The sequence below is a fragment of the Amblyomma maculatum genome, chromosome 3 (genome assembly GCF_055883805.1).
Source record: "Amblyomma maculatum isolate TAMU_Amacu chromosome 3, ASM5588380v1, whole genome shotgun sequence".
NCBI classification, from domain to species: domain Eukaryota; kingdom Metazoa; phylum Arthropoda; class Arachnida; order Ixodida; family Ixodidae; genus Amblyomma; species Amblyomma maculatum.
The window spans coordinates 123,251,102-123,266,047 of record NC_139346.1 but is presented as its reverse complement, the minus strand read 5'-3'; the positions used below and the strand labels follow the sequence as shown (position 1 = coordinate 123,266,047).

Below are 14,946 nucleotides of genomic sequence, written 5' to 3'. Positions count from 1 at the left end.
AAGGTGGGAGGGGGTGCCGGTTTTTCCTCAATCTTTTTCTGTCCCCGTTATAATATTGGTGTATAAACTTCACTCAGAACTCCAATTAAAATTTGTTCAAAGGACTATGCTAACGAACGTTTATGAATAAGCGATCACCATCTGCACTAGCTCTTCAAGAGGCGGAGAAAAAATTGAGCTAAGAAAGTAAAAACGAAGAAAGCAATCGACGACGCACTTGAGCGGAGGCAGAGGAAGAGGTCACCAATGGTGTCAATGTCGAAATGAGTAGGCGCTCAAGCGCAAATGCCCTGACAGATCCTGGAAACTTTATCCAACTTCTTAGCGTCACATTTCAACGTCTCGGCTGGAAAAACCCGAAGCTAAGCAATCTCGCCAGTCATTTGACACCACTCGCAAACCCGTTAGTTAAGCGCAACCACGTTCATAAGATCGTTGAAGCGACAGAACGCATCCGTCACCGCTGATTTATCGAGCAAGAGAAACTCGGAAAGACATCGACCAAGGCATCGTGTCGGGTTCCGAGCAAAGACGCTGGCAGACAAGTTCGTCGACGCTATCCAAAGTATCTCAAAAAGAAAAAGGGGCAAACCGGAATGTGTTTAGCTTCTAATATTCATTAACCGGTGTTAATATCACATTTTAACAGACAGCGACGCGAGTTGCAGTGTAAGAGCTCGCCTGAGTCACAACATATTTTCTCTCAGAACTCCAGGTCATGCCCTGGGGCAATAAATATCGTTACAAAAAAAAAGAACTCCAGGTCAGTTAAGATTGCCGACTATAGCTAATAAACCTAAAGATGCGGTTACATCGCAAATCGTCTAATATGCAACGTGCACTCTTGAACATTTAATAGGGTGACTTTTATTGCAAAGAAATTGTTTTTCTACCTGTTTCTAAAATTTTTCAACTCGCTTTCATGCTTATGTGGCGTCCAATTTCATTTTGTTTTTCTCTTATAACTTCCCTCAGCAAGTTGCGAATGCTATTTCATTTAGACATGTTACGGATTAAAAATTTACATCACTTGTAATCAGTGCTAATTTATCAGTTTATATATATATTACGTTTGTTTTTCATTTGCATTACTAGCAAATACAAAACAGTGCCCCGCCGGGGTGGTGCAGTGGTAAGACGCCCGACTACTGTGCCGGAGTTCCCGGGTTCGAACCCGACCGCGGCGGCTGCGTTTCGATGGAGGCGAAACGAAGAGGCGTCGTGTGCTGTGCGATGTCAGCGCACGTAAAAGATCCCCAGGTGGTCGAAATTACTCCGTAGCCCTCCACTACGCCTCCTCTTTCTCTCTTTCCACTTTCATTCCCACCCTCCTCCCTTCCCTTACGGCACGGTTCGGGTGTCCACAGAGCAAGTGTGACAGTTACTGCGCCTTTCCCTTCCTGTGAACCAATTTAACCAATTTAACTTTTCGACGCAAACGTAAAAAGGCAGTGTTCCCAGCCAATCTCGAATGCCCAAGTTAAACACGGCGTTTATGCTCTCATCTCAGTGCTCCGCTTACTCAGTAACCGCGAAACCTTACAGGACTATCACCCATATTACTACACAGCACAGCCCCCTCGTAAGGCTATCTATACTGCTCTTCCTTATAGTAAGCGATATTCAACTAGTTTCTTTATCATTCGTCCCATAACTTTGCCTTTGACGTCAAGTAGTCGAGTTTAATTAGTGTTGAGCTGCACCTTCTAATACCCGACTGATTTCAAGTTTCCGTGTTACATTAAATTCATCATGCCCGATCACTGAAAATCCGGCTCCGGCAGCCGGCGTATGGCCTTCTGAGCGAAAAATCACGAGCACTGCTCTGACAGGCGATATACCTTGCAGCTGACATGTCCACGCACAGACTGGACGTAGGGTTGCCTGAATTTACGTTTGGCAGGAGCTGCCAACTCGGGCCTCTATTTTCATATGGGAGGATGACATCATTACCAGTCCGGTGAGTTGTTCTAACTTTTATTTCTGTAGTCCTTGCGTGGATGACCATGAAGCCTGAAAAACGCACGGCATTCACTGAACCGTCGGTGTAAACGTACAAACGATTTACATGGTGCTCATATAAATATTCAAGAGTGACTTGTTTTAGTTCTGTCGGCGATATCTTGACCTTCTTCCTGATGCCTGCTATTGAAAGAAGCACGCGGGGTTGATGCAGGCTCCACAGTGGAGAGGACTATCTAGAGGCGGGTGCAAACTAGAACAACAGAATTTCTCGATATGCATTAAAACAGAATGGTAGAGGACCACGTCTAAGAGGAGCGATAAGTACGCAGGTGAGGCAGCCATTGCCAGGAGCTTTTCTGCAACTGCTCTTGAAGAGCGAACGCCTTCTGCGAGCGGTAGCAGCGGCTTCACCTTCGGACGAGCCATTTTCTCTACAACGGCAAGCTCAACTTTTATCCGCAGGTAATCTTACATCGATATGTCAAGGGGCCCATTGCAGATTGAAAGCGAAGGAACGTTTGCATAGCAGGACGTATACGTCATAAGTTTCGGCGCTACAAAACCAAATAGCCCCGTTACCATATGCAACATTCAAATGGCCCAGAATATGCACTTGTGGTATTGCAGGGGCTTTAGAATAAATTGCCGTATAAATAAAACGACCTTCGCACGTGGCAAGAGGTTGTCGCATTTAGACAAAATTCTATCCCAGTAAGATCTTCCGACATAAGATTTTGGGAGGATTACGGTGTCTTTTTTTCTACGGTATCACGAAAACAATTAGCCTGGCTTAGCTTTAGTTAAGCCCGGTAGGTTGCGAAAGCAATAATAGCAGGGCTAATATTACTTCGACAAATAGTTTTCACTGTTTAAAGCGTCCATTACATTCCATTCGGATTCGTCACCGGTTGAGGACGATTCAAGAGAAGCGCGACACGCTCATCTAGCTGATCTTGAGCGCGCCGTCGAAAGAGACGCTGTTCCCGTTCTTCACCTGTCTCTGTAGCCCGCTGTCGTTTCCTGGCTTCATCGAGGCGGCGTGACTTTCTGTTTATCAGGATGCATAGCGAGTGCCTCATCTGAGCAATCGTGAGCATTTATATACCCATCATTTTCCTCCTCCTCCTCCTCCTCTCAACTGCGAGAGAAGAGGTGACAGCAGTGCCTCCACTCTGTAGCAGCGCGGCTCCAGGTGCATCGCGCCCTGCCTACCGACCGCCGCCACCCGACGACTCGACTTAGTAGCCCATCTCTCGCAGCTGGTATGACGTCACAGCGACGTCATCATCTCATCCGCGGCGCGCCGTGCCTAGGACCGCCACCACCCGATGACTCGACTTGATAGCCCATCTCTCGCAGCTGGTATGACGTCACAGCCATCTGGGGTCATTAGAGGTCAAACGTGCTTACCGACCACGGCTACGCGAAGGGCTGAAAATGGGAGTAGTATTGCTTTCGCAATAAAAACGACCTACTGCCTTTTGTGGCAGCCTCGTCAATGTTGTATAGACAAGATCAGTAGAGTGCTCTTCGTTTGGCAGGATTACAGACTGACATGCTCCCACTTGAGTGACGTCCCACGCTAATTCCAGCGCAGCAGTAGAGTGCATGTCTCCAGCAACGACGTTTTTTTATGTACTTACTCGAACGCCTTTAATTTCTTTAGCTAGAAAAAGCTCAAGGTGCACAGAGACGGCTAATATATTAATCTACAGCACGGTGCTGGTTGTGTGCACGGAAAGAGAGGGATTGTGTGCACCGGCAATGGACATCCGTCTTCACCATGGACTTATTTGATGATAATCGTGCACTTGGCATTTTGGCTGAGCTAGGTCCCGTCTACTGATGTCCTCGCTGAAGTACCGAATGCTGTATTTTCTGTCAGTGTCACTTGGAACGCTGCAGCGCTTCTTCAAGGAGACCGAAGAGGACGCCGATAGGCAGGATGGATGCCCAGGTGGGTCCATGATCCATGGCACAGTTTTCGCTAGGCTCTTGTTTTGGAATATTATTCACTCACGTATGGCGTTGAAGCCACATTTGTAGAACTCACAGCTACGGTAAAAGTGAGAACATGGGAAGTGCGTCGCGAGAATTCATCCAGCCTACAGTAATATAAATATGAGTAAATAATCAGGATATGGGCATTTGATAGCACGCAGGCTCATAAAGTAACTGAAGCGCAGGTGACAAAAACATTACCGTGCAATAGCAGCTGAAGCTTGGAATGAAATCCCGAAGGCATATATGTAGATTCTGTCCATAGCGCAGTCAATTCAAAACGCATAACAACCGCCTTATACGGTTGCAAGAATATTTCAATTCCTCACAAGGCATAGCCATAAGAAAATGGGCGTCGCAGTTGTTTAGTTAGACATTATCTGTCCGTTGTGAACTAATTTCAAACGCACCTTCGCCTTTGCGCCTTATACCAAATGCGTCCGCGAAGTCTCCAAATTTACTTACGATATGTAACTAGAATTATAAAGTACTGGCAGACTCTCGGGATCCGCTTTTATGATGCGACAGTGTTAATGGTATTCATCTGAGGTTCCCCTGCCCATCGTCGTTAACGTGCTTGCTCCTTTCCACTTACTCTATCATTCATTGCACGCCCTGCCGCGGTGCCTCAGTGGTTACAGCGCTCGATTACTGAACACGCGTACTTACGTTCAGTAGCCCAGTGTCTGCCGCGGCGGTCACCTTTCGATGGAGGCAAAACGCGAAGGCGCCCGTGTGTTGTGCGATGTCAGTGCACAATAAAGAACCCCGCGGAGTCGAAACTTCCGGAGCCCTCCACTGTGGCGGCTCTCATAGTGTGAATTGTTTTGAGGCGTTAAACACCACAAATTGTACCACATCAGTATTCGCCTAAATTTCGCCTCTATTATCTCAAATATCTCCATTAGTGTAGAGCTGTTTTGTACCCCAATATATGAACAACCTCCAGGTACAAAGCCCCGCCTTAACGACGGATCTGAGAAGGCCTGAGTAGCGCGTCTTAGTCTGGATCGAAGGGTACAAGAGGTTTCGATCCCCAACGCACCCTCCTACTCAAAGGTGCAGTGCAACTCAAAGTAGCATCTCGTGCCAGCTCGGTCATATCATTGTGATCTCAAGACTTCGAGAAACCCACCAACCTTACAAATCGGTCATGTTCTCTGCCAGCTACTACCTCTCAGAGGCATTATCAGAATTTTATCTCACAATGCGGACGTCGATAACACGCGAGTTTCTGGGTAGCCTAGCTTACGCTGCAAATATTAATGGGGCACTGTGGAACATACTAAAAATAGTTTATTTACGAACGTGCTGTTCGATGCAGTAAAGTATTGCCAACTGGTTCTGAAAAGATCACTAATTGCCTCAATTCATTAGATTTTAATTCATTATCTCTATTCATTATGTACATTTAAGTTATCTCAAATCCTGAAGTAATACGGTTGATTTCCGAAGCCCCGTAAAAGGCGACGCTATATAAATTTTAGAACGAAGAAAAAGTCATTCTATGCAACTCTGCCGCACGAGGAAATCGGGAGTTGTTATGCGCCCAACTCCGAAACTTCAAGCATCAGTCGCGTAAGAAGCACGGCGCAAATGTGACGCTCAGTGATGTGTGGTTGGACTTGGTTATGGCGTGTGATTCGAGCAGTCAGCGCTTTTGTACAATGTCATACAAACCTATTGCTTCGCCACCGTGTCAAAGAAAGGAAGAGGATAGTAATCGCGAGATGCATGGTTCCTATGATGAGACAAATGAAATAAAACGACGCGCGCCTCAGTTTACACTGAAGTGACAGCGTACAGTCATGGAAACATTTCTTCAGTGAGCGGCAAGTCTGCACCTAACTGCCCTTTCCATTCAATTTCTGTTTTCTCAAGAAACCAAGCGCCTGGTTTTCTTGCGGTGCTGAGCTTTAGAGAGCAACTTTGCTTGTTTACTTTCCTTTCAAAACGCACAATTGCGCGGGGGAACACACGCTCTCCTTGTGGAATTCTGGACAGTTAGCGAACTGCTGCTTAAAACCTCTGACCTGAAGCTCCGGCTTCCACCTGGCCTACCCCGACGCGAAGAAACTTTTCTGTGCCTCCTGTGGGTTGGTGTAGCATTCCCAAACTCGTATTCTTTTATGATAGGCATGGCAATCAGTCCTACATGTTCAAACTGTGGGTGCGACGAGTCTATAGGCCACATTCTTTGTGAGTGCCCCATATAGAGTGGGGAAAGAAAGTGTCTATACCGTGCGCTGGAGCATCTAGATGGACGCCTATTGACTGAAATTCAGATTTTAGGTCCCTGGCCACGGCGATCGTCTGCGGTGAAGGCCTCCCAGGCACTGCTCCGCTTTATGAAAAGCACAGGCTTAATTGAAAGGCTATGAGTTTGCTCTTGTGTTACGGGATATGACTGTGACGGGATGTGACGTAACATGTCTCTGATGTGGCTGTACTAACTTCACCCATCCCTCTCTCACAACTTTTATATCCACTCACCCCTTTCCCCCAATGCAGGGTAGCAAACCGGTTTCTTTTACGGGTTAACCTCCCTGCCTTTCCTTCTCATCTTCCTCCTCCTCCTCCTTTCAAACCCTGACATGGCACTTTCATTTCAACGACTTTTCATTGTGTTAATGCAAGTTAATTACAGGGTTAAAATATAATACCCTTCCAACAGGGTTGTTTTTAACAGCAGATTATGTCGGCTACAGCCCAGAGGATGTTTTGAAAAGATGATCATTTCGTTTCAGTCAACTCTAATTAGACACTTTTGAAAGTGTTTGCTAGAACAGTTATCCGGTATCATCCCCCTCAACCTTAATACACCTAGGGCCACTGCAAAGCAGAGGGGTCTAGCCAGTACCTGCTTCCTATTTTTCTTTGTAGGCTTCTGCTGCGGGTGCTGTGGAGCGCTCGTCTCTTGCCTTCTACTGGCGCCTCTTTTCGGTGATACGCAGAAATGCAATGATGCTGCTAATTTGCCCCAGCTTTATCTTTTCTTCCGGTGGGGTTTTGGAGTGTATGGTAAGCAGAGCTCAGCTTACCTACTTTGTGCCCCTCGTGTGACAGACGCCGTAAGGATAGCTCAGCACTAATTTCGGCCACCTGGTGCTGTTCACATCCGCTGGCATCGCACGGCACGCGGAAGAATATGGCGTCTCGCTGCCTTCACAATAATGCCGTCACGGAATACTTTTGATCTCGCGAACTTACGCTGTAAAATCGGGCAACATATTCAATAATCTGCCTTGGCCAATCAACTGTCATCTCTACTAAAGCACACATTATATGAACCTACCTCCGCCCGTCACCTCTCGCTGAAATCTTCCCTAAATCATGAGCACAGTTATACTAGACCGATGATCAGCTCGTAACACCAATTGATTTGCAATTACACGTCCGCAAAGTTGTTAGTGTTCTGCATTTATTCCTCAAAGATGTGCAGAAAAAGTACCAACTTCGATACACTCGCTTCACTTCTGGCAATCGGGGCTACATTACGCCGTATTGTTTATTACAGATGGTCAATATATCCCCTTACGCCAGGCTGTAAGGTTGAGGTTGAAAGGCCAAAGAATTTGAAATATGCCGGAAGGCCAGTGTACAGGTCTGAAAAGGTCAAAGTCAGTACAAGAAAAAAAAAAGGCAGAAAGCACGAAAGCGACAGAATGCAGGTAGATATCCTCTGGCCACGATCTTGACCTGCCAAAGCTCCTGAATTCGCTACCGAATTTCAAGGAACTTCGCTTCGTACGCCATTGCCGGTCGTATCATCATCTGGACGCTGGGGAAGGAGTAGTGCAACTTCAAAGCGGGCGATCCTTGGAAGGCCCACTCAATGCCATCTCCGTAGCTGGCGTGCGGGCCATTCAGGTTGAGGCCGTTCAAGTTGGCCCTGTAGCAGGCCCTGTACCACCACGCACCGCGATACCTGACAGCGCAGTTTTCGACAGCTGCGTCGTGGTCTCGGTCGAATGTCGAGAAGAATATGTCGTGGGTATCGGCAAGCGCGTCCCAACCTGCATGTTATATGGGAGAATAGGTTGAGCGTTAGATAACAAATGTTCGAGTCCTGGCGGGAGCACACTATTTTCTCCCTAATGATTAAACAGAATGTGAGCACGCTCAGTCCACACATCCAATCCACAGCTTGTGGTGACATACATTGAAGATAAACTGAAGATGTGGCAGAGCAGGTTTTCGCCTTAAAGAGCACTCGTTCAATATTGCAGCGCGCATTCGAACGTTGTAGCTTCATACCTCGGGGCCATGAGCCTTTCGCTCGCTTTCTAGGCGTAACAAGGTCTCTGGGATTGAAGTTAATGAGAGTGTGGAAAAAAAAAATCTTATGCTTTTTTTTCTCAGCACGATACTTGCGCTTCCCCAAAATAGTTGGCCTCAGTTATAAAGGAAACACAAGTTCGTTTTGTAGCGCGACGCCAGCGCCGCTCCTCTGCTGAGAGCGAGCCTTTGATTTTACTGGGAAATGCGCTGCGGGCGCTGACCATCAGACAACAGCAGTAGCAGCAGTAGCACGCGTATGTACGCCCCGTTAAGTCCGAGTGAGAAGTGGGGAGGAGGCGGCACCGCACACACGCTCTCTCTCTCAGTCTCTCTTTCTCTCTCTCAGTGTATGTATTCGTCCCGATAGTTAAAAAGAATTTTTTTCAGTATGTTTAGTTCAAGAATGTTGGTCTCCTTGCCTATTAAGAAAATTGAGATGGAAGTGAACACGTTAATGATTCATTGAAAAAGTCGAAGCTCCCGCTTAAATTAAAAATGAACTTTTGGTAACCAGAAAGTATTTCTTGTGGCCTCAGAACTGATGCATTGATTTTACCAAAGCACTACAATGGGTGAAGTTAACTTATCTGTATATGTGTATTGGTTCAATTGTGAATCAGCACTTATCTTTATGCATCTTGGTCTTCTGTGAGTCGTCCCTTTCCGCTGTATTCTACCCAGTAGGAACTACATTATACAGCGTGAATAATTTTTCAACTTGCGGGCAAAGAGGTCCAAGCATTGGCTATTTCCCCGCTGGTGCGCGGGTTTACTTCGGTTTAATTTACATGAAGCTTCGTGTTTGCCGGCAGTGCAAGTTTCAGCTTTGCAAGAGAGTCTTCCGTCTCGAACGAAGAGCTCTCACTTTTCATGAGATGCTCAAGCCTACTATGAAACAAACAATTTAAAGATAGCGTAGACTATTACCGCTCTCTTAAAAGGGATGTTAACTTCCCAAACTTTCCTTAGTAAATACCAACCTTGTTTGCATATCTGCCCAATAATCCCAAACTGGGAACGCACCCAAAGCAAAAATAAATGCTAGAATTTGTTTGAAAGTTTCTTGACACCATTCCGTGTGTATTTGCATCATAGTTATTTATGCGTGTGTTTCACATGGATTGGTCTGACACCACTTCACTGAACACTATGCTTGCGCGACCAGTTGTACGTGTGTAACGCCGATATTCTCTTCTCACAAAACTGCAATCTAAAGATGGCGTGAGAACCAAAGTATATGAGACCAGTTTCTTCAGAGCTAGCTTCTGAGCCTAGCTTCTAGCCTACCTTAATTTCTATTAGCTTAAATGCTCCGCTGCCTTGAGAATAATCCAATGGACGATACTTCAATAAACGGAGAACGCATGCCGCTTAACTTCCAAGGCTTTTCAAGGTATAGAACACCAGTGCCAAATGTGAATGTTTTTCATACACCGTTAACTTCCGGCCATGAGAGAACACCCTTTCTCCTAAATGGACGCCATATCAAACGAAATAAGGCGTGCATCTTATATTCGACAGCGCTGAACATCGATCAAGCACGCCATCGAGTGCTTCGTTTCGCAGTGCTTTCAGATCGTTCGGTATTTCGAGTGTACAACAAAATTACTAGCTAATACCAACAACGCAACATATGCAATGTGATTACTTACTTCTCAAGTGCAAAATACGTGCAGTCGTGTATCGGCGCTGTCTACCGTATATGCTTCAAAAAGTACACGTTATCAAGGAGCTTCATAACGTTATTCAAGTTCGCGTTATTGAATAGAAGAATCACGCAAGCAGATCGTTCTTAAGAAAATTAAATAGGTGGATGAGTTTAGGAAGCTTCCGCAAGCTTCCTAAACTCAGCTGTATTCAGCTTGCGTAGGACTGGGACAATTTGAGAATTACGAGAGAGGGCTTTGCCCTGCACTAAGCCTATTTGAGGAGATAATGTTAAAGCATATATGATTGAAAATGCGATTGCACTCGTAATGATCACGATGTCTGGCGTCTCTTCTGGATGCCCCAGTATCTTGAATATGGACGGGCAGCAGATATGAACATGTCCGCACTGACTGCCTAGCCCATCACCTGCGTCTATAGAGAGTCGAGACGCACATAAAAATATTTCGATCCAACCAGCAGGGCGTACCTATTGCTAGAGCTAAAGCTCTTAAAAGAGCTGTTTGGATAAAGTATTCAGAAATACCTCTTAGCGCACAAAAAATGCAGATATGGTAGTGTGTCTTGTGTGTGTCTCCTATAGTGTGTTTTCTGCGTGCTAGGTAATAGTTCTGAATACAATATATCTATTTGTTACAAACAACGCCGCGGTCCAGAGCCTAGTGCCCGCACCGTACGTTGTGCACGTTGGAGCTTCCCGTATTTTCCAGTGCATTGCCCAATGAGTCTTCTTCACTCCGTGTTAATGAAACGTTTCCCGCTTGTCCAACATCCTTGTCACCTTTAATCCCTCGATGATGTCCCATATAACGTCGGGACAATGCACCATGTCGATTGAACCCATTGTCATTCCGAAAACTTTACTTCTTTTGTGATGAAACAGTTCTATATAAGCAGCCCCAAGCAACCACATATAAAGCAGTTTCAAGTGGTGTACACATACCTTGTACCATTCACATCTCCCGCAGATATGGTGCCAGGCTATTCCATCTCTATCGAAAAATGGCATCTTACCCAACTGTTAAGCACACCAACTGGAACCCTCATTTCTTACCGACCGAGTTGTCGCAACACACGGCCATATATGAATCCCTCCGCACCCAGTATATCTGATCATCCACATGCAATCATGTGACCACTCATTTAACGATCACAGGTTCATGGTATTGTGACCGGTCACTCGCAATAACGTTTTATTGCTGAATTTAGCGTGTCATGCAGGAGGGCGTTTCCTGTACTCTACGTGTACAGCCAAGTGGCACGATGTTCTTCCCATCTCCATAAAGTACTAATATTGATTGGTGCATACTGTGATGCTATCGTTGTAATACTTACCAAGTGGGCGAAGGAACCTTCCCATCTTCATCTTAAAGCGGTGCGCCTCATTTTCAACCTTAAAGCTGTCGTAGTCGATAACGATGGTGTCATTACCCTTCAAAATTACTCTTAACTGCATTCTTTCCGGCAACGACGTCAGAGCGTGCAGCGCCCTGTTTCCTGCAAAATTCAAAAGATAAATTTACTCTGAGGAAATTTTTCAGAAAATGGTGACTATGGGATAGAAATGAAACGGCGATGCTTAGAACCTGATTTTCGGTAACTGCCCCCTATCACCACTGACAAAACGACATTCGCTTGAGCTACTTCAGACTACTTAAATGCGAAAGCATCATTTTAGGGGAACGCATCTCTATTTTCACGTCAAGCTTCGTTCTTCCATGTGCGTTCCCCGCTCACGTCTCCGTACTTGTGAGGACGTCCGCGTGCAGCTGGGGCAGCCGCAGTATATATGGACGCTTCCCCTTTTATCCGGCGGAAGACATGTCACTATGCCCGCATTAGTTTCATTGCCCAAGTGATGACACTTTCTCGCCGCGGCCACATCTATTCAGAACACTGCAGCAAGCTTGTCCTCAAGGCCAAACTTGCTGGAGCGCCAAGGCCAACGGTCGCTGTCTCTGGACGCAGCGCCATTTGATCATCGTGTAAGGCGCTTCGGTCTTGCTGCAACTCGCGCGCTTCGATCGGTCGCTTGCCTCATGTTACCTATTTGCTCTGTCGCTGTGTGTACTATGCGTGATGACGGTGGGATTCAATGCGAAACAACTACTATACACGGCAAGACACCGCCGAGAATGCTATGGCTTGTATGGAAACGAGGCTGACATCTTCCAACACTGTCGGGTATAAATCAACGTGCAGTAACCTCAGCACACATTTTCTTGCACGCAATTTACCAAAACAAAAAGCTTACCGTAAGACTAAATTAGCAATGTCTCAAGATACACGTAACCTTAATTCGGTGGCTCAACATTATCGATGCCTCTGGCTTGTTTGGTCGAGTCAAATATCAAAAATTCATTTCGCTTCTGGTGAGTATATTGATACTCACAGGTGAAATGTCATCCTGGAAGGCCAGCTAATATATTTCGCCCTTCAATGAGCATTCCATTGACGTCAGCAGTAGCGTGGTTTAACGAACCACGTGATTTCACACGTCTACATTGCTTAACTATGGTAAACCCTTATCGCTTTTATGGGACCATCTCGGCCTGAACTACAACAATTGTCGTCGACGGAATGTCTTCAAATGGTGTTAGTAATGCTTTCGAAATAATTTGTTATAGCTACGTCTGTCGGCCTAGCTCATTGATTAGGGAGATCTGAATGTTACTGACTGCTTGAAACTCAAGACATAACGGTGGCCACCTGACGGATTTTTCCGCGGCAACCACCCTCAGGTGGCGCATTGCTTTGTGCGCGGTAGCCACCATGCTAGCCATCTTTTGGGCAGACGCCTTCACACATCTTCGTCCCTTCCCATGGAAGTCAAAACGGGAATTTCCCGCACTTCGCGTGCCATCAGACAAAAGTTTCAGTTAATCTACATTTCATTCAGTGCACAAAGAATCAAAATGGTTGGCTAGGTGCGTAACGCCATAACACCACGTTACCTATCTTAGTCAATCAGGTATTTTTGTAACAGAGGCAAGGCGCTTCTCGGAATACGGGCTCTAATACTCTCAAGTTAATACACCGCTAACTACTACGTGCTTGAACTTAATTTAAGCTAGCCACAATAACGCTACGGATGTACGTCAAAGAGTGAGGGCGTCATTCCTCCCGTGTTTAGCAACTTTTCAGTTGCGTGAGTAGACACACACCCCAATCTCTCCCTTCACGTTCTTGCAAATCATGCTGTTACTTTTCTTTGTGCCAGTCGCAGGACAAATTATTGCTCTGGTACTGCAAGTCAGGAGGGAAAGCAGAAAACTTCGTCGGCGCCATCAGACAGGCAGGCATAGATGAAACTCGACGATTGCCTCTAGTTCTAATAATTCAGCATTAAAAAGTTTTCGAGAGGCCCTGTCGGGGCTTCTTTCCCCTGTTGTAAAATAACGAGAAAAAGTGAGCTGCCCACTTTCAATTATATAGATGTCGGTGTCAATACTTTTTCAATCACGAGAATTTCATAACCTTATACCTCTGTCTTCCTTTTGTTTCCTAAAACAGCACAGTGACCCGTTGTGTCTAATTATCCTGCCATATAATCTATGGCAAGAGCACAACAAATATGGCGCCCAACTACATCATACCGATCCAGTATTCCTTGGCTGGATCACCGAAGCCCTTGGCGTACTCGGTCCAGTTCCGGTAGAAGTAATAGACACTGTTGCCGTACTGGCCCCTCTTCTGGATTACCTGGGCCGCAGAGAAAGGGTACACATTTCTAGGCGATAAATTTGAACCTCCCATTTATTTTCATTGCTGAAGCAGCTGTAATTTACGGATTTTGCGACGGCGAGAAGACATTCACAATTTTCACACTATTACGTTGTCGCGTGGTACCTATCTGCTCGCAGGAACAACACGAAGGCGAGATAAAAAGAACGATGATGTTCAGAACTTCCTTGAGTTGGTCTCTAATTCACACTCTCATTCCTTTAAACTGCGTTGTAGATGTCCTGACACCACAGAATCACAATTGGAAAACAACAGCATTTTGAGAGAGCAGCGTAAATTTGGGGCTTTCCTTGGGGTTTTCTCAAGAACGTTTAATTAAGGCCGTGCTTCATAAGCACGAGCACTTGAGCTACGCGTCTATGTCGACTATTTCCAGCAGCCAATCGAATTTCATTTTACTGCAGTATATTGCATGAATTAGATATTGCAAAATAATTTGCCATGAATATAATTTCTTAACTTGTCGAATGTTTTCGAATATTTAGCGCTTGACTCGAATACGACCCACTCTACTTTTTTTAAAACAGACATCGCTCTTCAATCTGAGGCGATCACCATTCCAGGTCTAAAGACTCTGCGCAGTGGCAATCCTCGAATGTGTGATGTTTTTTTGTAAGGCTCATTCATGGCTTCTAAGGCTGGAGATAGCAGAAGGGCTCCTCCAAGTTTTAACATATCTACCGTGATATGCCCGTGTATATAGATTGAATCTAGTATTACTACCTTTGAGCAGCTATAGTCTTAACCTCATAGCTTATAGTATCGTACCCCATGCAGCATCACCGCTGGCGCTTCAAAGTTTCTCGCAATTTTTTAGGCGTGAATATTAGTAAAAACATCAACTTCGTATTCCATTCGTGTCTATTAATATTTGATTCTTCGTCTTCTGCCAGCTTTCACCTACCGTCCAACCTCCGTCGTCCATCTCCATGTTGCAGTAAACAAAAGACCCGCGGGGATCTTTCGGATTAGGAAAGATGTTGTAGAGGCCACTTTTCCTCTGGCCTCCACGTAGTATATCGGTGCAGTGCCGTGGTCGTAAGGTCTCTGCGAAGGGCAGCATATCAAGCAACAGCGTCACATCTTGAAGTAGTATATATACCAATTTTTTAGCTCCGTGTTCGCTTTTTTGTAGTCTCTGGGGGCTATAGCATCAATAAGTTACCACCGAAAATTCTGCCTACGACCAGTAAATAATTTATATTTCAATTTCGCCTGTCATATTTTTCTGTTTAAGCAGCTAATCAATGGCTATTAAACCAAAGGTAAGTATAGCTTGCGTGAGGC

The 14,946-nt window shown here is 45.6% G+C and overlaps 1 protein-coding gene across 1 annotated transcript; it reads right to left on the bottom strand.

The window, feature by feature from the left end:
- Positions 1 to 404: 404 nt before the first annotated feature.
- LOC146195923 (techylectin-5A-like) lies at positions 405 to 14,590 on the bottom strand. The gene is made up of 5 exons (XM_084596879.1): positions 14,564 to 14,590; positions 13,512 to 13,617; positions 11,251 to 11,412; positions 7,720 to 7,982; positions 405 to 485 (listed from the first exon to the last, which is right to left on the bottom strand). The coding sequence occupies exons 1-5, from the start codon at positions 14,588 to 14,590 to the stop codon at positions 405 to 407; spliced, it is 639 nt and encodes a 212-aa protein (XP_084453005.1).
- Between the last annotated feature and the right edge of the window lie 356 nt (positions 14,591 to 14,946).